Source organism: Girardinichthys multiradiatus, chromosome 7 (assembly GCF_021462225.1).
Source record: "Girardinichthys multiradiatus isolate DD_20200921_A chromosome 7, DD_fGirMul_XY1, whole genome shotgun sequence".
In the NCBI taxonomy this organism is placed as follows: domain Eukaryota; kingdom Metazoa; phylum Chordata; class Actinopteri; order Cyprinodontiformes; family Goodeidae; genus Girardinichthys; species Girardinichthys multiradiatus.
Genome location: NC_061800.1, coordinates 46,066,072 through 46,090,856, shown reverse-complemented (window position 1 = coordinate 46,090,856; position 24,785 = coordinate 46,066,072). Strand labels below are relative to the sequence as shown.

Genomic DNA, 24,785 nt, shown 5'->3' with positions numbered 1-24,785 from the left:
GAGGAGACATCAGAGTACAGGTCCTTCTCAAAGAATTAGCATATTGTGATAAAGTTCATTATTTTCTATATTGTAATGATGAAAATTTTATATTCATATATTTTAGATTCATTGCACACTAACTGAAATATTTCAGGTCTTTTATTGTCTTAATACAGATGATTTTGGCATACAACTCATGAAAATCCAAAATTCCTATCTCACAAAATTAGCATATTTCATCCGACCAATAAAAGAAAACTGTTTTTAATAGAAAAAACGTCAACCTTCAAATAATCATGTACAGTTATGCACTCAATACTTGGTCGGGAATCCTTTTGCAGAAATGACTGCTTCAATGCGGCGTGGCATGGAGGCAATCAGCCTGTGGCACTGCTGAGGTCTTATGGAGGCCCAGGATGCTTCGATAGCGGCCTTTAGCTCATCCAGAGTGTTGGGTCTTGAGTCTCTCAACGTTCTCTTCACAATATCCCACAGATTCTCTATGGGGTTCAGGTCAGGAGAGTTGGCAGGCCAATTGAGCACCGGGATACCATGGTCAGTAAACCATTTACCAGTGGTTTTGGCACTGTGAGCAGGTGCCAGGTCGTGCTGAAAAATGAAATCTTCATCTCCATAAAGCTTTTCAGCAGATGGAAGCATGAAGTGCTCCAAAATCTCCTGATAGCTAGCTGCATTGACCCTGCCCTTGATAAAACACAGTGGACCAACACCAGCAGCTGACACGGCACCCCAGACCATCACTGACTGTGGGTACTTGACACTGGACTTCTGGCATTTTGGCATTTCCTTCTCCCCAGTCTTCCTCCAGACTCTGGCGCCTTGATTTCCGAATGACATGCAGAATTTGCTTTCATCCGAAAAAAGTACTTTGGACCACTGAGCAACAGTCACGGTGGCTCTGGATGTTTCTACTCCAGACTCAGTCCACTGCTTCCGCAGGTCCCCCAAGGTCTGGAATCGGCCCTTCTCCACAATCTTCCTCAGGGTCCGGTCACCTCTTCTCGTTGTGCAGCGTTTTCTGCCACACTTTTTCCTTCCCACAGACTTCCCACTGAGGTACCTTGATACAGCACTCTGGGAACAGCCTATTCGTTCAGAAATTTATTTCTGTGTCTTACCCTCTTGCTTGAGGGTGTCAATAGTGGCCTTCTGGACAGCAGTCAGGTCGGCAGTCTTACCCATGATTGGGGTTTTGAGTGATGAACCAGGCTGGGAGTTTTAAAGGCCTCAGGAATCTTTTGCAGGTGTTTAGAGTTAACTTGTTGATTCAGATGATTAGGTTCATAGCTCGTTTAGAGACCCTTTTAATGATATGCTAATTTTGTGAGATCGGAATTTTGGGTTTTCATGAGCTGTATGCCAAAATCATCCGTATTAAGACAATAAAAGACCTGAAATATTTTAGTTAGTGTGCAATGAATCTAAAATATATGAATGTTAAATTTTCATCATGACATTATGGAAAATAATTAACTTTATCACAATATGCTAATTTTTTGAGAAGGACCTGTAAAGTCGAAGGCCACACCTGTTTGAGTCTTTACCGCTTACTGCTCCTGCTTCTCAAACAGATTACACGTTTGCAACTTGTTTCAATCCGTTCCTCCCTGGAAAGAACATTTTTCAGGGTTCCATCCTAAGATTTCTCCACATTTCCAGCTCCAGTTGATCTAGTTCTAACATCTAGACCAGCCCATTCTTTTACATATCGGAACTATTGTTTGATAAGGGCAACTCGGAGATGATGTTGGACAATGTTTATTCTGTACAGAGGTTTAAGGGCAAGTGTGTCAAAAGTAAAAACCAGGAAGTCGTTATTGTCCATTTTTCTTGTTTCAGACAGAAGTAAAAACAGCTGAAGGAACAATATGCTGATTGTTTTTCCTCTTCCTGACATCAATGTCAAGGCTTCAGCAAGAAATCAGATGGGTGTGAAACGTCCAGACACAAAAAATGACTTCTGAAGTCTAGTGAGAGACTTTGAAATGTGTTTCGTTACATACAGTAATTGGAAAAAGCTTGTATAACCAGAATCAGTGGCAGCCGCTCTCAGCAGTGGTTTTCTGCTGACATCATCAGCCTCACATCATTCTGGAGGAGTTCTGCTCCACTTCTTTCTAACTTTGCTTCACTTTATTGAAGTTTGCATACATTTGTTTTTGCACAGCTGTGTAAAGGTTCCATCACCACATTTCCCTCAGTTTAAGGTTTGGACTTTGACTAGGCCATAGTGACACATTGATTCTTCTTTTCATCAGCCAGTCTGTTATGTTGCTGCGTCTGGGTTCAGTGTTGTGTTCATGCCCCAGTTTGGACCAAGCTTCAGCTGTCAGGAACTTGGTCTCATATCTGACTCTAAAAGACGTTGGTACCTAGAGGAGTTCTGGTCCACTCAATGACTGCAAAGTGCTTAAACAGGCCCAAATCATCATCCCTCCACCACTTTGCTTGACGGTTGGTATAAGTTTGTGCTTATATGCTGAATTTGATTTTCTCCAAACATGGTGCTGAGAATTATGGCCAAGCATCTATTCTTTAGTCTTCTGTCCAAAGAATATTGTTCCAGAAGTCTTGCTCTTCATTCAGATGCCCAAGTCCTGTCGCCAGAAGTCGTGCTGCCATTTAGTTTTTAGAGAGAAGCAACTTTCTCCTTCAACCGTCCCAAACAGCCATAGCTGTTTAGTCTTTTTCCAATTCTCCTGTCATGAATGTTCACCCCTGATCTGCTAACTGAGGCCTGTAGAGTTTGAGATGGAGCTCTTTGGGTTCTCTGAGCTTCACACTCTGACTTTGGGCTGAATCTGCTGGGAAGTCCAGTCCTGGAAAAATTGGCAGCTGTCTGAGATGTTTTCCTCTTGGGAAAAATCTTTTCATTGCTCATTGCTAATCTCTTTTCACCCTGGCATGATCTGAACTCACATTTGCATTTTTCAAAGCTGCAAAGTGTCAAAACCTCAAAGGTTTTCTAATCGGCACCACCTCATGTCTACTTTCCCTCTTAAATCCAGCAGAACCAGCAGGGGTGTACTTAGTTTTCCACAAACAACATTTCCATTCTGGCTTTCATTCTGTTTAGTAAACAATGAATCTGTTAAATCTGTTTTGTGTTTTTGTTCACTTAAGGTTAGAATTTAACAAATTTTTACAACCTTGTTAATCATGTACCTGACCGAGGGTGCACTTACTTCTTGACATGGCTGTATAATATAATAATGAGCCAATTATTATAATTATTTTTCTATTGGCATTGAACTTGTGCTTTGGATGTGAAACAGGAGATTAAACACAGCAGCCACAAGCAAACCGGTGTTGGAAAAACATGGATGTGAGCACCTTGTTAATGTATTAATACCAAAGCTAAACCAAAGACATTCAAACTATGAGCTGCACGCCTGTTCAAACAAAGAAGCTCTGTTCCTCGTGGAACAAGCTGGTTCACAGCTTTAATGCATCCCTCTTTTTGATTTAATTAAAATACAAACAGCACTATCTCAGGCAGCTGGGCTCTTCTCAGAATGTTTTATCTTCTAGCCAGCAGTGTAAGTTCTCTCAGGCTCTCCAACCTTATCAGCTCTCTAAGTAATTATAGCTGAGCTGGTATTTTACAAGAGGAATCTGCAGTTACAAACTTGCATTTGCCTCCAAGACTGAAACAGTTGAGCGACTCGACAAACCTGAATGCAGGCAGGCAGAGAAGCCTGGTTTGCACGCATCCAGTCTGCAAACTGTAGCCTGATATCCCACCATACATTTTATCTTATGCCCCAGTCATCAGATGAGAAATGCAGCTCATACAATATATTCTTTTTTTTCTTCCACTGCTCATCAATTTTCTTCTCTATATTTATCTTCGGCTTCGCGTTGTGCCGTAAACCCAGAGGATTATCCGAGGAATGAACCCCAAAGGGAACGTAAGAATGATAATAAAGCGGGAACGCAGGCTGTAAACAAACTTCATTGTTCACTTAGAGAGCACGCCTTAACATGCTGCACACTTTCATGGAGAACAGGTTTACTATTGCTGCATCTGACAGCACCTCGCTAAAAATACACTAATACATTAAAAAGTGCACAATAATCCCTTTTTGTGATCTGGTGGCACATTTACAACTTTTTTACTGCAGTTCTGAAACTTTCTGCAAAAATAAAATAAGTCAAATTCAACTGGCTAAAAACTAGACATCAGTTGAAGCTTGTTGACTCATAGGCCTAAAGAATGTGAACACCCGGAAACATTCAGCTGTACAGCAGGGTTATATATCACCACGAGCAACATAAAAACAACCTGTGGCTGTAGCCTACAGCCAACAGCCTGCCACAACCTGTGGAGGTAGGTCCATTTCCCAGAGAACACACACAACATGAGCTCCAAAAGCAGCTCAGTGGCAGAAACTGTTGCCAGAGCAGATGTCATAAGCTTTGCAGATACTAACGCATAAATTTGAAGCAAGGTACAGTTGCTATGAAGGTGGATTAAAAAAATAAAACTGTTCGCCAACGCATCACAGGCCAAGTTCAACAACACTCTAAAAAGCTGTTTACAAGATACACTGCGATTTATTTATTCTAGCACCCCCTAGAGGTCAAACTTAACTAGACTTTGTCCTGTGGTTCTAAAGAAAATATGTGGATCAGACTTGGGAGAAGCCATAGAAACAGGTGATGCACCAATCAATTTTACCTTAATTATCTGTAACTGCTGACCTGCAAATCAAATACTGAAAATTCAGATTTTTTTGTCGTCTCACTTTTTAAGTCTGTAAATGCATCATCAACCAGAACAGAGTAAAGATCAGATAAACCTTAGGGGTTGATGCTTTGATGCAGAAATGAGGACAAACTTTTAATTCCTACATTATGTGGTGGATTTAAAACTACCCCACGAAGGAATTGACAGCATCTTTTTTATTTTATGGCCAATGCATGTACATGTAATCAAAACGAAGCTTACACAGTCGAGTCTCTTCAAAACAAAATCAGAATCTCCCAAATTCATTATCAGCTGATTTTGTCCCAAAGAGAAACTTTGTATCTTTAATGAAAACTCAAGTGTATTGGCAAGATTTGCCCCAAATTTTACCATTTTGGAAAAAAACGTTGAATCAGTAATGCTCACACATGATTCCACCGTTATCCCTCATCTCGTTTATCACAACAAACCAACTGAACCGAGGATGCCCTGTTAACAGGCGTCTTTATCGGATTTATCATGAAAACCATAAACAGATGATAATGGTTGCATGTGTTACTTTTGCTGTTTGAACTGCTTTCCCACTGTTGGTTCCATTAACATTAATACAACTGTAAATATAATTTAATGCTGTTTAGTGGTAAAATTGCACAATGTAATGCAGCTGGTGTACTGAAGCAGCCTATTGATAGGTTTTATTTGTAGAGCAGAGTTTGTGTTGGCGGGGCTCTGACTCTATGCAATAATAGATGTATTCCCTCATATATAAAAATAACACTAATAAACTTACTGTGACTTTTACTGTTATCGTAAAAAATGTCACAAATTACCAGGATCACATTTTAAGTCCATTTCACCTATCCCTGATGTCTGCTCACCCTGTAGCACTCAAAGGGAGTTTGTACAAACCTGGGCAACATTTATGTGAGTTTGCTTCAACCACATTCTACGTATTGGTCATTACATGGGACCCATAACTCCAGATTATGTCTATTGAGGGCCCATGAAAGGGGCAAAACTCCCTGGTCCTGCACCAGAATTTATCTTGCACATGAAGGGACTTTTTCAAAATAAAATGAATTTGCATAACTGGCATAAAACTTTGAAACATAAAAACGTATGGTCAACCAGTCCAAACCAAATTCAAAGCTTCAATAGGGAGGTTCGAGGAACATTGATCCATAGATCCAAATTAGAAATCCAGAAATCCATGACCTCAGTGATACTTTCCAGTCCTTAAGGGGGATCCAAAGGTGTTCCCAGAGCCAGAAGGGATATAGTCCCTCTAATCTGAAGAAAGATCCTAACGGACTCCTGTTGAGGAGAAAGGAGCCTGTAGCAACTCTACTACGAGCAGCAAACAAGGCTCCAATCCTTCTAGCCATCCTAAGAAAACACAAAAAGCGTTTTCAAACCTACAGTTCCTTTGGACCAAATCAGTTGATGAAGTTTGTTAACTTCTAGATTTTTCTGGTGGTTTGTTTTCTTTTCACTCAGAGAAAACTCAAAGCGAACCAACACCTGTCACTATAAATGAAATGAGGATCAGGAGAGGACCATATGTACATACAGGAAGCAGATGTTAAGCTAGTAGAAAACACAGAACATGTTATCATACCATTATTCTGTTTCTCGGTACTATTGCATGCAAAATTAGTTCATGTGGAACCATAACGAGACTGAAAGGTGTATCGGTCCGCACCCTAGTGGGATTGAGGTGATCACATCTACACAGACGAACTGCACTAATGGAGAAAGGAATCCAGAGTTTGTTTTAAATGTACTGAACACCTACAGTGTTGAAAACCCCAAAGATACCTGAGCTCTTCAGCTTGAGGCAGAGATCCAACCCTACAAGGACATGAAACTTAGGAATAAATGTACCAAAAAAAAAACACTTTTTGTTCTCCTGGTGGCCTAAAAGCTTTTCTTTTCTGGCAGTAAATACAACTAAATACTTATTAATCTGCACCCAAGCATGCTGCAATGTCATGCTAGGACATAAAATCCAACAGGAACAAGAACACATGGGTTGATGAGCAGGATTTTCATGTGTTTATGGCGATCAAATGTTCAACCTGTAAACCAGGAGAAGAGCGAAGACTGAGTGGGTGATTTTACCTGTTTAGAATTCTGATGAACAAACAAGGTCAGACCATGAACAACCAAACCATCCAGGCCTTTTTAACCCCAGGAAGTGAAGTTAAAGCTTGGGTTAGACAGGATTTACAAGTTTCTTCCTCCATATTAGCCTGACTTTAGTGAAAAGATTAAACACAGGAGAAAAAAACAGGCTTTACTTCCTGCTTTCTGAAGCTGGATTAAGTCACAACCTTTGGTGAAGTGTTGATACACAAAGCTTCATGACGGTTGGTAACAAAGCAAACAGCGTAAGAGTGACAGGAGCTTTACCCGTCACTGCAAACCTTCACAGGCTTGTTCAGAAGCTTTCCGTCCCATGAGGATGCATTTTTACTTCCAACTGTGTTTCATGTGCACAGGGTGACAGACTAACTGTCATTATGCTCAAATTCAATTTGACATCTTGGTTTGCTAAGGTTCTTGTGAGAAATAAAACGCGATGAGAAACAGTATGATCTGCTCAGAAATGACTTCTGTTGCTGGAAATTAAATTAATGCAGCACATGTGGCCATGATGCAGGCTGAGATAAGCTGCTCGAGGATTCCAGGACTGTTTAAAGTCCCAAACGAATCTGTGTGATGAAAACCTCCTAAATAAATCAAGACCCAACATTTTACCTCTGCAAACGAGCCTGAAAGCTCTGCATGCCTGATGGTTGGGGATTCTGTATGTTTGCTGTGACTTCAATGAGGACAGGAGGAGACAGGAAAAACACTGAAGCACAATAAAACAAACAAAACAGTCCCGAGTAGCGGTAATTAAGGCCTCATTAACCATTTTGCAGATCGGTGAAACAGAGCGGCAGATATCGCTGTGTTCTCTGACCAACCGAGGCCAAAACCCAGAACGGGTACGGACCTCTGCTCTGGCTATACACCGGGAGGCCCTCCGTGTTTCCACGTCGGCTGTCACACACAGGAACATGACTGTTTGGGATCAGTCAAGGAGGGGCCCCTTGGCCGATGTCTGAGGGCCTCTGTGGTTTGAGGTTGGCAGCGTATGAGCGTTATCAAAGTTCTGAGGGAACCGGGACAGGTGGCTCCACCTAAGATGGTGGAAAAACTAAGTTACATAGAAGCAAAAGCTAAATTGAAGAAGCAAAATCAGATTAGGTGAAGCAGAAAATGATTGGTGTTGATAAGAGAGAGAAAAGACAGGAAAAGAGGGCTGCACTCAGTTCATTCAATGCTCCTTCCCTTCAGGCCCAGCCAGGATCTTTTACAAACACAGTAACCGCATATACCTGACCATTAAACGGCAGTGCTGCATGCACAGACATGCAGAGAACACAACCCATCAGGGTCAAACCTGACCTTCCTGCACCCACCTGCAGACACTGCAAGCTCGGTTTAAGGAACGCACCTTTAAACCAAGCCCAAGCAGCCTGACAGACTCAGGTTCAAACAGAGATCCAGCGAATGTGCATTCAGAGGCAGACAAACCGTCGGCAATTGATCGGCAGCTCCTCACCTGCAGACCGGCTTAAACAGGTTAAGGTCCTGGCACCTGCTGCATTTGAACAACAGAGCCTCAGTACCTGGGAAACCAGATAACGACTGCAAAGAGCTCTCTGTGGCTCTGCCTGAGTCAACAATGCCCCCCCCACACACACACACTCAGCAAGACAACAACCCACACTCACTGCAGGACTCCTGGTAAACTGGCCCATATCAGGTTTTATGGCTTTGATTGCAACAACTGTACAAGCAGATGAACTTTTAGAGCTTTTATGTCTCAGATCAGTGAGTTTTAGAAAAATTATTTAGAATTATAATATCCTTTATCGTCATTGTCACAACAAAACTGAAAAAACAGATGAGAGGAGGCAGCTGAAGCTGAACATCCAATCTAAACCCATGAGTGTGTGTGAACTCCTGCAGGCGGTAAATGGATCCAGTCAAAGTCAGCTAAAGCTCTTCTCTATTATCCCCTGCAGCTCCATTCTCAGACACACCCTTCTTTTCTGAATCACAGGGGACAGGCTGATCTGTGTGTGTGTGTGTGTGTGTGTGTGTGTACTGCTGGAACCTTAAACCCGTGAATACTGGGATCATTTCCTGTACCTCTGCAGTATTCGCTCCATGCACAGAGTAGTTTGGTTCCGTCAGACGGGTTTGAGGAGGTGGAAACATGATGCAGCTTTTCACCAGCTGGACACACACATCCTGAACACACCCACTATTCCAGGCAAATAGGGATGCAAATTGGGCACAAATGGAACAGAGTGTGTCCTAACAAGGAGCGGAATTGCTCTGTAATAATCCTTTTTAATTTAGCAACTATTTTCTTAAAGATTAATAAAACTTCAACTCATTTTTAGCATTTTAAGGCTTGGATGTGGCAGGAATGATTGGATGTCAGACATATAGACTCATTTTAGTTTGTTAATTTTCCTTTTTTGCAAGTGGCCCAAGCATGGGGCAAAATATCGAACTTTGATCCCAGGTAAGGACATTTAACAGGCTGAGAAATAAAAAAAGTAAAATGATAATGATTCATGTGGAATACTAATATCTGTGATATCAGCATCGATCAGTCAGCCACTCAGCATATACCAAAGTGCAACATTCCCAGCAGAGCCTCACACCTTCAGTCCATGACTGTGATTTTCTGCCTGATTCATCATCACAGCTCAGACTAAAACCAACAACCTGACTGACATCAGTGTAATCACCAGGTCTGCTGTTCTAAATAAAACTCTGAAACCACACAAACTGCCTCTGCAGGCCATCTCCTCCATAATAACCTGTTGTGTTTCACATGTTCTGCCTGCAGATCTTTTTTTTTTTTTTGGCCCTCACCAAGATGAGGACCATAAAGTTGTTCCACTGCAGCAGATCTACATCCACAGATTCTCCTCCATACTGATCATTTTCCTTTTATGGAGGAGAACTGATTTGGATAGAATGTGTTGGAGCAGCTTCACAGATTCTGCAGATTTTAAACCCCTCACCTGGAAGATGAGCACCTTGAAGTGGTTCCTCTTCAGCAGGTGGCTGTGGTTGGCCTCCAGCTTCTTCACCTGGACCGCCTGCTTGTCCAGACGCTCCTTCACCTCCTTCACGTTGCCGTTGACTTTGCGGGAGCGCTCCAGCAGCTTGTTGACGCTGTTTGCGGTGCCCAGGTGCGCCTTAGACAGCCGGGTCACGTCGCTCTGCACCACCCGCACGGCGCCCTCCAGGTCGGACTGCCGCTGCTCCATCCTCTGCTGGTTTTCCTGCACCGCCTCCATCATGTTCACCAGCTTGTCCAGCAGCGCCACCACCGTGATGGCGCTTACCTGCCCAGGGGCCAAGGGGGGAGAGGCCACCGTGGAACTGCTGGGTCTCCTCAGACCGAGCCGGTTGAGGGTCCCGGTGGGGGTTGGGGAGCACGGAGCGGAGGACGGGCTGATGTGGAGCTCCGTGTTCTCGGGCTGCAGCTGTGGGATGGTGTGAGTGCTGCCAGAGACACTGACGGACATGCTGCCGGGCTCTGCGTGGGATCCTTCTTCCATGGCTCACAGGTGGTCGGAGGGGTCTTTCACCTGAACTCAAACAGTTCCTCTGTCAGGAGGTCCTAAGTGGAGCTATGGGGCGGTACTGTCACTCTGTCAGGCTCTGCAGCTACTGAAGGCGGACCGAGGAGCTCCTTGGAGTGGGTTCGGCCTCCACGCCCCTTTCTGACACGCACAAACACGCCGTGAACTTTTCAAACACCTCGTATGTGGGCCAAAGGGAGGGGCCGCGTTGCCACGGGAAACGTGCAGGCCAACCCTGCTGGCTACAGGAAAAGAGTTGGACTGACTGTTGGGAGTCCCGGCTCTTTCTGGGATCCGGATCCTTTGGCTCGGCTCACATAAAAGAACCGGTTCTTTCGACTCTCAAACGGCTCTTCAGTCAGTATTAATGAAATTAGGCAATATCAATGAACACTTAAGAAAAGACCATTAATCATTTTCCAGAAAATGTCATAAAAAGTACCAATTATGGTGAGGATTGAGTTTGAACAACCACAATTATTCCCGGATAAAATGGCTAAAATCACATTCAGGAGCACGTCATGTGACACTGTTATTCAGCATTTTAAAGGACGTTTGTTCTGTTTTAAATGCAGACATTTAATGCTCCTTGCTGAAGTAAGAGTGAAAACCATGGTGAGATCCAAAAAGCTGTCTGAGGCCTTCAGAAATATCGTAGAAACTTATGAGTCTGATAAGGGCTTTACAGAGATCTCTGAAAAATCTGGAATCAGCCACTTTCACTGTATGGAAAATAGGCTCCAAGGAGTGGACATTGAAAATACCTTCAACCATGCCCAGATCTGGCTGTCCACCTGCTCACCTGAAAGCAGAATGCAAGATGCTAAAATAACTCTCCAAAAGCCCTAACATGTTACACGGGGCCTACAGGAGGAGATGCTATGGGGTGACTTGAAACAGGCTACACAGGTAAGGAACCCCTCAAATGGACGGACGGTCGATAGATAGCGGAACTGTTCCTGTAAGTGAGTTGGCAAGTACCGCCGGCTTGGTCTGCGTAGACACACGGCTACAGTGAGGGAGTGTGAGCTCTTGCTTGTATGTCAGCCTGCTGTGTGTCCAATCCACATTGAGCATGCCTGGCTGCATCTGTTAAATAAAAGTGAGGGCTACCTTTGTTTACAGCACTGGCTGCTGTGCATTTGCATTGTGCCAAACTGTCCCACACTGCCCTGAACAAAACAACGCAGAGGTTTCTGCTTTGTAACAGCTCATTCAGCCTTTTTCTCCGCAATGTTTCTCCAAAGATTCAACAGGACGCTGTAAACACCTGCTGTGCGTCTGCTCCTTCACAAGGCCCATGTGATAGTGTATATCTGTGTGTGTTTGTGCCCTATTTTCCTCGCTGCTCTTGTTTTTGAGTTCTGTATCATGGCATGGAAATGTGGAAATCCCTCTTTCAACAATGAGATCATTTGCATGCTGGCATTCTGCCCTTGTCTCTCAATCTTCCTCTCTGTCACTGTAAATCTTTCATTCATAGTAACGCAATAATAAAACCAGAATATGTTGCAATCAGAGTGAATGGAAGTCAGAGCATGTTGTATAGCAGTAGATAAAGTGTGTTTTTATCTGAGGAACTGATTTTCTCACAGAAATAAAACAATACATCTGAACTATGACTCTGTTATCAGTACATACCAGCACTGGAGCCAGCACCGGAGTAGGATTGGGTTGGTTCTAGCTAAAGAAGCATTGTCTCAATATCAATACATTCACACCCATAAACTGGGATTAGGCTTTCTGTAAAGGCCCGTAAAAAGCACACAAAGCAGCCGTACCTTAAGACAATAGTAAAACTGCTGCGAGAGGCCTCAGTCCTCCTCATATTCATACCTGAAACTAGAACCAACACTGCAATTCCTAAAATGGACCTAAGGTCCACTTCTTTCCTGTATTTTGATTGCAGGAACCTTGTATCACTTAGAAGATCATTTTATCTGCTTTTAGGAATCAGAAGTTAATCTTCAGGAACATATTTTATTTTAGGATTCCTCTGCCAAGATGGTGTTTTCTGTGTGTGAATTTTGCTTTGTTTTTTTAACAATTGCTTTATATGTTTTAGTGTTTTCAGATTTTTATATCTTTATCTCTAAGTTTGTAACTTTGGCACAAAAGGTGACCCCGTCCAGATCCAGGGCTAAGAGCAATGTAAGGCTATTGAGGTTAAAAACATAATGTTATTTTAATACTAAGACCAAAATGACTTAAATAATCAAATCAATGCTAACCAGTGAGTTATCTCCACCCTGCCTTGTCTCTCTGTCTGTTGTTTTGATGGCTGACCTCAGGTGCTTCTCATCTACCTTTACTTGTCTTGCTCTCTGTCACCTACATGGCTTCTTCTGATCTTCATTCTGGTAATTTATTTTTCTCTGCTGCACATGAATGTTATCAATACTTAATCTCAGATCGTTCGACACGTGGTTGCTGATTTCAGGTGAACCCTCCTCATACCTTTAATCTCCACATTAAATCGGCAGCTTGTCAACATTTCTGATCGGCTCATTAGCTGGCTGAATGATAAGGAATGTACACACACCCACTACAAACCGTATGGAAGCAAATCGTCAACTGCAGACCACGAAAACGAAAAAGCAATATCTGCTTTGTTTTCTTTTTGATCATGGCATAAAATGTGCAGTCATGAAGAAGAAAATGCAAATAGGATGATTGATTACTAATTTTATTTATGAGTCAAATAACGCAGCCGCATTCTTAAAATGAAAAAGCATTTCTGGAAATGCTTTTTCATTTTCAAATTTTACATTTCAAATTGAATTCTGGTATCTATTTGCTGGGGCATATTTTGAAAAATAAATCTCAAAAGTATTTTTCTTTTTCATTTTAATTAAGTGAAAGAATGAGCAGTCTTGAAGAAGAAAATTAAAATGCAAATAGGATGATTGATTATTAATTTTATTTATGGGTCAAACAATGCAGCCACATTCTTAAAATGAAAAAGCATTTCTGGAAATGTTTTTTCATTTTCAAATTTTACATTTCAAATTTAATTTTGGTATCTATTTGCTGGGGTACATTTTGAAAAATAAATCTCAAATGTCTTTTTCTTTTTCATTTTAATTAAGTGAAAGAATGAGCAGTCTTGAAGAAGAAAATTAAAATACAAATAGGATGATTGATTATTAATTTTATTTATGGGTCAAACAATGCAGCCACATTCTTAAAATGAAAAAGCATTTCTGAAAAGGCTTTTTCATTTGAAATATGGTAACAATTTGCTTCCATACAAACCGGACATGGCAGCGGGATATCCAGTAGTTAGCGTTTGGAGACCATGTCATGAGCTGTCATTATACTGGAGGCCCAGCAACAGAAGCAACATGAGTCCAATTCGGCAAAATGGGTGATACAAACTATGCATGAGCACGTATGAGATTCTCACAGTATGATAACCTTGAGTAAAAATATCATAATATTAAAACAGTTATCATTATACATGCTAATTATTTCAGTTCCAATAAGATTATAATATTCAATTATTTTATTTTTGATTTCTTAGAGGAATAATCTTAAGATGTAGAAATTCAATGTTAAATTACTTGTCAGTAAGTACATTTTATATATGTAGCACCTTTCTGTTGCCTGATCAGAGCAACCGTGATCCCCCAGGCAAGGCTGGCACACTTGGTCTTTTCAGAGTTCAGTTGAAGGGAGTTATTTCTTGACCAGTGTCCCATTTCTTTTAGGTACTCAAGTACTTCTGACAGTTTAAAGAATTTTTGTAAGAGCATTACAACTGAATGTCATCTGCATAAAAGTGATGAGCTATTATGGAATTTCTTAACAAAGCCTGCTGAAAGCTCTAGAAAAACTGAATCAGTAAATATCCCAGCCATCCAAGTCATCAGCCATCATGTCGTTAATGGACACTGTAAAGAAAGCAGTTTCTGCTGAATACATTTGAAGAAAACTAGATTGGTATTTTTCAAAAACTTCCTGTTGTTCCGGAAAAAAAATCAATTGGTCAGACACAACCTTTTTTAAGATTTCTGAAGTAAAAGGTATTTCAGAAAGCATCCTGTAATTATGTCAATTATGTCTGATAGGAGACCAGGGTGGGTTTCTAAACAGGTCAGAAACATTAGGAAACAAAAACAAGGAGAATATCGGCAGGGTTTTGAAGAAGGTTTCATGTTTTTGCAATGACTAAAAATGTAGAAGGGAGACCATGATTGAGAAACAGATGGATACACAGAAGAACAGAGAATGGATGGAGGTGAAACATTTGCCTTGATATCCCTAATTCTATTTTTATCAGAAAGTTGTTACTGTTAGACTCTCAGACTACAGGCTTGAGAGAAGCTCAAATTAAAATGATCCTTTTTACTGTTTCAAAAAAACGTGACTTGTTTTGTTGGAGAAAAAACACGTTTGCAAATAAAGCATAAGGAATGAAATTCACCAGACAAACAGCATTCTGTTACCTCTGTTCAACCTCTATCCAAAAAATGGCTGACAGAATGCAGGTTGTGTCTGGTTTGGATCCTGTTGTCAAGAAGGGAACCTTTATGTCTGAAGTAAAGCCTTGCTGAAACCAGTAATTGACATGAGAGCCACACTTTGCTATGTTTTTGTCACAGCTCCGTCTTTTCACAGCCAGTGCAAGTAGTGACACTCCCAGCAGATACATTTGTGTCAACATGTAAGGTTAACACCTCCTTTTCAGGGCTCTCGTTCAATAAGCGTCAAAGCTGTGAAAGTCACACTGAAATGCCAGATATTCACTCGCCAAAAACAGTAACTTCCTTCCTACTCTGACCCACTTTCTGTCTCTGCTTTCTCCAGGAGATGGACGCATTTGTTGACAAAAAAAAGTTTGACCTCTTGTTTCTCGACTTTGACTTTTCCCACTTTCACCCCTAGGACCCCGTGGAGTGAAGGCGAATGACCATCCCATCCGGTCTTTTTGCTTGACTTTGCTGTTCTTTCCTCTATCCCATTTCTTTCCATTTTTTTTTTGTTGCCATTTCCTAAATGTCTTGAGGTTTTCCAGTTTTCCTATTGATACACTTTGCTTCACACTTTTCTGGTGGTATGTAAAGGAATGTTAATTTTCCCCACCTGTTATGTAATATTTGGCATTGAGTTAAGCACCCTTTAACATCCTATAGCTGGATGTGATGACAACAAGGTATCATTTACAGGGGGTAGAGGATCATTTCTGCAAGTTGGCATGAGAAAACAGACTCATCAAGCCACCAGGAGGCTAGGAAATGCAAAAGTGACCTAATTCTGACATCCCCTCGATAGTTCTTCCTTTATCACACTTTTGCAAAACAATTACATATTATATTTTCCTCTTATCTTATGTAAATTTACAAATTTAAACTCCCTTTGTATTTTTTATATTTCGATAAACTAATCTGACTTGATTCAATGTTCAGTCGTAAAGATTCTCCAGTGTAAAAGTGGTGGCTGAAACTATTGCAGCAGAGTCTCTTTCATTTAAGGCAGACACGCCGCGACATGCTGGATGGACAGAGTTGAGCTTTGGATCATGGGAAACCTCCCTGGTTCCGCTTCAGCAACCATCAGCAGGGCGGGGCATTTATGTAAGCTGTTGGTTTACAGCTCATTTTCTAAGAAAGGGTGATTAATAATATAACTTTAGATTTGCCAAACATCTTGGATTATTTTGACTTCAGATCATTTACAGGTTGTTCCTTTACAAAAATGCAACCAAAGCAGATTAAAAAGGCACAAAGCATTCTGTCTGTTTCTTGCACTCTACATCTACATGGATGGATACTGCGGATCTTCACTCTGCTGTTTTAAGGGTTATTACATTTAATTTTTATGATGATATAAAAGCAACTTTCACACTTAGAGGGAGACTTTATGGGAGTATTGGGCCAGCCATGAGATGGAAAAACCACTGAATTACACACACAGAGAACAACAGACTGGTAAAAACTCTGAATCCCAGAATGCACAGCATTAACCCATTTTGAAGAAAAGCTTCTAGGAAGGAGGAGTCACTGCTGACATCAGTGGTCTACAAAACTCTGCTCCCGACAGCATTGCTCCATGATGATTTTAATTATTAAGGGAAAAAAGCTATAAAAACCAACCCGGCCCTATATGAAAAAGTAATTACCCCCTAAACCTAAAAACTGGTTGTGCTAGTCTTGGCATAAAATGTTTGCGATAACTGGATATAAGTCTTTCACATAACTGTCTAGGAATTTTGGTCCATTTTGCTGAATTGTTTAAATTCAACCACATTTCAGGGTTTACAAGCATTAATGGTGTGTTTAAGTTCATGCTATAGCATCTCAATTGGATTTAAGTCCAGACTTTGACTAGGACACTTGTAAACTTTAAGTTTGGGTTTTATCGAGCAATTCAGAGGTGGATATACTGGTCTGCTTTGGATAATTTTCCAGCTGCATAAAGTCAGGAACTGATTGTCGGAAATTCATCTTCAGGATTTTCTGGTGCAGAAAATAATTAGAGGTTCCAACAATTATGGCTTGTTCTCCAGGTCCTGAAGCAGTAAAGCAGCTTTTCTTTGTATGAAAATACAAGCATACATTTTTTTTTTATTGTTTAAAAAACCAGAACCAGGGGACACAGCCATAATCCTTCCCGCTGGCTTTTACTTCCTCCTTAATTTAAGATGGTTTTGTAATATCTGAAGAAAACACATTACCTGATCTGTGTTTAAATGGCACCCCAGATGTCGGTGATTACCTGCAACAATGGCAGACAGATGGTCCAACCTGTGAAGATATGATGGATGCCCAGCAGTGTTTGACTTGTATAAGCAGCTCAGGCTGGATGTCTGGTCACACAGTGGCAAGAAAGTAAAGGTACCTTTTTGTCACTAAATCAAAGGCTCCTGCAGAGAAGAAAATGGCATGCTGGGACCAAAACAGATGATGATGGATCTTTAAATGACCCTTTTCCACAGAGTGGCGTGTGCTAGACTCACGCTCACTTAAATGTGGCCTTGTACGCTACAAGAATAGTTTGTTTATTTGTGGCGTGTAATTTTGCAGTGCCATAAGTATTGGAGCTAATGGACCAATTTTTGAAGCACTGAGAGTTACGCTCACATATACACACACACACACACACACTCAGACTGTGAGGAAATGGTTCACGCTCATGTGTGTCTCTCTGCAGGCATGAGTGCATTTGATTTCAGGTGAACAACATCATCAGTTCTCAAACCAATGGGCCAGCTGCTCATGGCAAAGGAGCTGAGATGTAGTTTGTTGATTGTGAGTCAGTGTGAGGGCTCTCCTGGCTGTTCACCCTGATGGGTCCCAAAGTGAAGATCTCTGGCAGAGAGCCACATGCCTCCAGGCAGAGTGATTTGTTGCTATAGATATTTTGGATCACCTGTGTTCCACATCATTGGTAATTTCTACAGAGGTGGTCAGTCATGCAGAGGAAATTATACTATCAAGTGAAAGGTAAATGATTTACATTTGGATATCCTGCGGAGATGTCCCGCAAGTTCCCACAGGTTTTAAAAATGGAGAGGAGATCCTACCTTAGAATTACAGGACATGTTGCAGACAAAGCTTTGTGATGGAAGATCTGGCAACTAATGCGCTGTAAAAAAATACTTATCCGACCTGCTAAAGTCAAATTCAATTCAAAAATACTTTATTAATCCCAAAGGGAAATTAAATGTTGTTGTAGCTCATTATGAAGGTTTCCTCAAAGAGCCGTTGTAGATGCTGATGGCTGTGGGCAGGAAGGATCTCCTGTAGCGCTCCGTCTTACAGCAGATCTGAAGAAGCCTCTGACTGAAGACACTCCATTGTTGTAGGACAGTCTCATGAAGAGGATGTTCAGGGTTCTCCATAATGTTCTTCATTTTATGAAGAATCCGTCTTTCCACAATGATCTCCAGAGGTTCCAGAGGAGTCCCCAGAACAGAACCAGCCTTTTTTATCAGCTTGTTGAGCTTTTTTAAGTCCCTGGCTCTGATGCTGCTTCCCCAGCAGATGATGGCAGAAGAGATCAAACTCTCCACAACAGACTTATAGAAGATATGCAGCATCTTGCTGCAAACACCAAAGGACCTAAGCTTCCTCAAGAAGTACAGTCTGCTCTGTCCCTTCTTGTAGATGGCTTCACAGTTGCATCTCCACTCTAGTCTGTTGTCCAGGTGAACACCGAGGTATTTATACTCCTCCACCACCTCCACTTCTTCTCCCATGATGGAAATAGTTTTTGACTTATTGCTGTTTCTCTTAAAATCTACAATCATCTCCTTTGTTTTAGTCACGTTCAAAATGAGATGATTGTTTCCACACCATCCCACAAAGTGGTCCAACACCTTCCTGTACTCAACTTCTTGTCCATCTCTGATCCACCAACGACTGCAGAATCATCTGAGTATTTCTGCAGATGACAGGAGTCTGTCTTGTACTGGAAGTCTGAGGTGTACAGAGTGAAACGGAATGGTGAGAGTACCGTCCCCTGTGGTGCTCCTGTGCTGCTGACTACCTGGTTAGACTCACAACCCTTCAGTCTCACAAACTGTGGTCTGTTTGTCAGGTAGTCTTTGATCCAGGAGATTGTTGAGGCCTCCACCTGAGTCTTCTTGAGTTTCTGACAAAGCAAATCAGGTTGGATTGTATTAAATGCACTGGAGAAATCAAAGAACATGATCTTCACAGTGCTGCTGGCTTTGTCCAGATGACAGTGGGTTTGTTGAAGCAGGTGTATGATGGCATCTTCAACTCCAACTCCACAGTGATAAGCAAACTGAAGGGGGTCCTGATGGTTTACTCAGGTGGGCCAACAGGAGTCTCTCTAGGACCTTCATGATCTAAAGCAGTAACTGATATTACACCTGCAGCTATAGGCAGCGTTGAGTTTGGAACATCAGGCCTTTGACTTACAGGCGCGATTATTTAGGAGCTGTGACAGTTTGTCTGAAGTGCAAACAACATTATCTGTTCATCAGCACGGACTTCAGATCCGAAAATATATTTCTAGAAAAAGTTTGAAACCTAATGAAAATTATTAGAGCAGAAGGATAAGGAAAACACCTCTTTCCATTTCTCATAAGTGATGATGTTTGAAGCAGTTTTAATAATTTTTTTATTTATGCTTTTTACTACTGTAAACTGGTAGTACAGTGCATCAATTCACCATGGACACGGGACCTTGACTCGAATAATCTTAACTCCAACTCAACCACCTTCCACCTGCAAGTTATTGAACTAATAGGATTTACTAATTGCTGCAATATGCATTCAAACCTCAAGGTAATACACTTTTTACAAAGACTGCATAATAATCTGATTGATTGATCTTTGAGATAAAAACAGACAGGAGGACAGGTAGACCGTTTACAGTTGAGTCAGTGTCACCATCTTTTACATAAGTGGCAGCCATATTGGATTCTGAGGTAGGAAAGAGTGAAAAATGCTTTCTGAGTGCTTTCAGTTAGGAAAAAATAGATTTGTAACTGGAAAGTCAAACTAACCCGTGTTAGCTAGGTAACTGTTACCTTAAAAATCTTAAAGGACTTGTACATGTCAAACTGCCTAGGCTATAAAATCAGGAGCATAACCCATAGCCCATCATGTGATGTAAGACTGCCAGGGCTGTACTTTATGTTTTAAATCCAGCAGAGACCAGTCCAGCATTAAATGGCCAGCAAGGCCTGGCATGAACACTGTGATTATTGGACTCAGACTCTAAGTGAGGATGAGGAAAACGACATATCTGAGGAAGCTTTCATTGTTCCGAAACAAATTGACAGTTTTATACAGTCATGGTAAAAAGAAAGCACACTTCCCCTAAAATCTGAGGTGTTACATTTTTGATTTATATCTAGGAACATATATCTTCAGTAAATCCTGGGTCTTCCCTTGGGGACTCCTCCCAGTGCTACCCACCCAGAAAACGTCTAAACAAAATCCTCCTGATCAGATCAGGTACTGTACCTCAGCTGACTACTTTATATGTGGAGGAGCAGTAGCTCTACTCTGAGATTCAATAATATGATGAAGCTCCTCGCCTAATCTCTCAGTTTTCTATTCTTTCAATGCTGGAATCATTTCAGAAAATATGACTTTTTTGCAGGATTTATCTGCTCTCCAGGTACTACTCACCTAGCAGCACTGACATTCAGAAACTTTAGTTTTTACTTCCCTTTCAGCAACAGAAACTATGATCTCACTGCAGACCAATGCAGTAACACTGCACTAGATCACTATGCCAGGCTCTGTTCGGTGTCTTCTCCACCAATCCAATAAAAAACTAAACTACATCTTGAGAGAAAGGTGGTGCTGCTCATTTCGCACCTTTGCAGATTTGGTTGTTTTGTTTGCAAGTTTTTCAGGTACAAATTAGTGCCTTTCATCATGCAACGTTTTTTACCGACCATGCTTAAATTCATACCCACCTCATGGATATTTCATGCCTGCCTGGTTTCACTAGATCATGTGGTTCCCTTCTGGAACCTGGAATACGGGGGTCTGTTGTGGGATGGCTTTAACAGACCCTGTGTCAGTTTGTACAGCCCAGGAGGACATTTCCTATCAACCGTTTTGATAGCTAATGGTTTAAAATAATTGTCTTTATTCTTATTAGCATCTACTGTAAGAAAATGGAGTTTCGTCCTATAAAAAAAACATCTATCAGCAGCAAATCACAGAGAATTATTATGATTTGATCAGAGATAATAATCTGCCACATTTCATAAAGGTCGACAGGTCCAAACTGGAACAGAACCAAATGTAAACAGAGTGTACTTCAGAGGTTTCAGAAAATGTAAAAATAAATTTGAATATGTCAGGTTTGAGTATTTTATGACCATTTATTTCCTTAATTCATTAAAATACTGAACAACAAAAAAGAAACGCTTATGCATGGTTTTAGTGCATGTGTATGAAATGGATTTTACTTCACAGAAGTTTCCTTCCTGTTCCTCCCGGCCTTGAGCTCCCCAGATTTGTGCCGAAACCAGCAGGAGAAGAACGGAAACTGTCAGGAACACACTGGTTGTGTCTGTTGGACTACACACTGAATACACACATGGAGGAGTGTTAGTGGAAATATGAGGGAAGGTCTTTCTATTATTTTCATCATTTAGAGGAGGACCAGGGGAGGACGATAAAGGTGAAGTTAAGCACTATATTAGACTACACATTTGTCCTTTGGTTGTTTCAGTCCCAGCTCAGTTTCATTCAACACTGACCAAAATATTAAAATGACCAATGATAATTAATCATTATCATTGTTTGTTTTAATGTACAGTACAGTATGTATTGCATGGTTCCTTTTCCATTTCTTCTGGTGCAGTGCACCAAGAATTTCCTTACTTAGGGACAAATGAAGGATAACTGAAATTTACTATTTACTGATAAAATCTGACCAAAACTCCAGTCAATTCTATACAGGCCACCTGGAAGTTTTGCAGGGATTTCAACCCCAGTGAATATAAAAAAAAAAAAAAACTGAAATCTTTTCCCTGGTAGGTATTAACACAGAGCAATTTTACAGAGAAGTCAAATGTCTGTTGTGAATGTAAGAGATTTTTTCATGTATTTGTTTGATGGTATTTACACATTGTTCTTTGGGAAGCAGTTATCATAAAGCATAATATACTTTAAATTATATCCATTTTCATTTGTCTTATATTAGAGAATCAGTTACAGTTTTTCTGGTAATCAGACGTTCATCATCAGAGGGCAGTAATGACACTGTCGCAATTTTTCTGTTTTCTGTGGTCGCACATAGAGAAGAAAAGCTTTCAAAGCAAAAACGATTTGATGACGTTGTCGGCAGGATTCGAACCTGCGCGGGGAGACCCCAATGGATTTCTAGTCCATCGCCTTAACCGCTCGGCCACGACAACATGAAACCAATGTGGTGGAGTGAGAAAAATCCGCGCAGCCGCAGAACACAGACTTGATCAGGAGATAACAGCACCATCTAGTGGCCGCGTATTTGCCGTCTCCAAAAACTGAACGCGCTTGCGTTCCAGAAGTCCTAAATTCATAATTATTAATATATATGCAGAGGTGGGTAGAATAGCACAACATTGCACTCAAGTGAGAGTAATATTAAATATTTAATTAACATTATTTGTTCAAGTAGAAGTAAAAATAGTTATCTGGAAATTTACTCAAACAGGAGTAAGAAAAGTTTTTGATAAAAAGGCTACTCAGCCGATTGATCATAGTATTTGATTTAATTTGTACAAAATGTTGTAATCAGACCAAAATATAAAATTATGTGCAAATTCTGGTATCTTAAGGAATAAAATAAAAAAGTAAAAGTAGGTCACATGATCAGAAAATAAATTCAGGCAGAAGAAACATACGGTAGTTAAATGATCTGTTATAACAGAGCAAAGTACGTTCAGTGACAATATATGCTGTTTGCTGCATATACAGCATTAGTTCAAAAATATTACTCAAGTAAAAGTAAAAAGTATGGTGCAGTGTGCTGCAAAATGTACTGTAACTGAGAAAATGTAGCTAGTAGCCACCTCTGCATATATGACGTTAAGTAGGAACTAGGAGTCTGCAGCACATTAAAGAGCTGTTTTGTTGGGAACACTTATAAAAACAAAATGTACAAAACATAGCCAAATTATTTTTGTAGGTCACAAATAGGTCATTGAATTCAGCAATTTTCTACTGTAAATAATGTCAAACTCCTTTTGTAGGCAAATGAAAGCCTGCCAAAGTAAACTGAGGAATGTTGAGAATGGTTTGTGACTATACCAATCCTAGGCCTAGTTAAAATATCTAGTCTGATTTAATGTGGTTGTAATTATTTTAGAGATGCTTTAGGTTTGTCCAGCCTAGAGATTTAGTGTGTGCAAGCACCCATTCATTGCTTTGTTTCTGTGCAAAGGTCTGTGGAGAGTTTCACTGGAAAGAGGGATGTCTGGGTTTACTTCCTGTAACCTTTACTGTCGGACTATAAACAATGGATGGATGGAAATTAGAAAACCACAAATAAAGTTAAAGATTCTGTCTCAGCCTATTCAATACACTTGAATACATGTACAGGATTTCTAAACAGTTCCCATTTTCAAGTTCCATCCTTTACCAGACTCAGGCCTTGTCTACATTAACAAATATTAGATGTTCTGCGATGATTGCACCTGTCATCCTCATATAAGCACAGTTTTCATGAAGTAGAACTGTGGTTTTTCTTAAAAATACCTGAGGAAGAAATTTAAACAAATAAATTCAGCTTAAAAGTGTCTTCATGTAGGGTGGACAGAGATTCCTATGATCCATAAAGTAGAGCCCTTTGTCTGCACCAACTTTCTGTTCTAGAAACCACAGCAGAAACATATTTATTGTTCTTTTCCACATCCACCTTACTTCATCCTGACCATTTAATATATAAAGATAATAAAACATATCAGGAAGAAGATACTGACTTGAAGAAAATGAACAGTTAAAGAAAATATGAGCAGTGGCTATTTAGGAAGATCTTTATCCCAGCACTGCTTTAACTATGCTCTGGATGATCCTCCTTTAGATGTTGGTGGTAGATGAGATGTTACTGGTCTCTGCTGGAGCTGCAGGGGGTATTTCAGTGTCGCTGTCGGAATTTCAGAGATTCTTTCAGAAAAAAATACATCTAGAGGAATGAAGCATTGGTCTCTGATTTTGTAATACCTGTTAATTTTGGGGCCCTTGTGGACGTATAAGAGCTGTAAAGAAATTAATTGTGCTTTACCTGTATGCCCCAAACACCACGAAGCACCCAATCAGTGCATACTAATCCAGTCTATTACCTTAGGCACAGTTTCTGTGGATTATCAACTATCCAACCATCTCACCACTAAAACCTTTAAGGCTTAATTTGGACAGAGCAAACAGATCATTTATTTAAAATACCCTTAGTGTGAACATTAGAATTTGAGTATACTATGTTTTTGTATACTGTAAATTTGCCCTTACTGTACACAGTCTCTTATTCTTTCTTTCTGATTTTACTTTTGTTTTTGCCTTTGTGTAAATCTGCATGCTTCAACTTGCCTCTCACTTTGCTGTTTGTACACCTGAATTTCCCCACTGAAGGACAAAAACCCGACCCAGTTACACCAGTTCTGTCAGAAGGAACGGGTCAATTTTCCAGGGTATTATTGTGAGAAACTTGTGGAAAGAAACCCAAAATGTTTGACCCAAGCCAAACAGCTGAAGGCAGTTATTCTAAGGAAATGTATGTAAACTTCTGAATTACAAGTAAATAAAAAATATCTTTAAAAGTTTTCTCTTTCATTATTCAGTCATTTATAAATAGAAATAATTTCAGTAATTATAACTGACATAAAACAATAAAAAACAAATAAAGTTGTGTTTTTCTGACTGTAGAAAAGGGGACCATTTTTACAAAGAGTACACGCTGTTAGTATGAGAAACACATCATGACTCAAAGACAGAACAGACTGAGGCGGCATG

The 24,785-nt window shown here is 40.6% G+C and overlaps 1 protein-coding gene and 1 non-coding gene across 2 annotated transcripts in view; both read right to left on the bottom strand.

The window, feature by feature from the left end:
* The window catches only part of LOC124871607 (caveolae-associated protein 2-like), a 29,661-nt gene extending 17,783 nt beyond the window's left edge, over positions 1-11,878 (bottom strand). The window contains exon 1 of the mRNA XM_047371049.1: positions 9,790-11,878. Coding sequence (XP_047227005.1) covers positions 9,790-10,332 — 543 coding nt within the window. The 5' untranslated portion in view covers positions 10,333-11,878. The remainder of the gene's footprint in view (positions 1-9,789) is intronic.
* Positions 11,879-22,131: 10,253 nt separating this feature from the next.
* trnas-aga lies at positions 22,132-22,213 on the bottom strand. Its single transcript has one exon. It is a non-coding gene; the product is annotated as a tRNA-Ser (tRNA).
* Between the last annotated feature and the right edge of the window lie 2,572 nt (positions 22,214-24,785).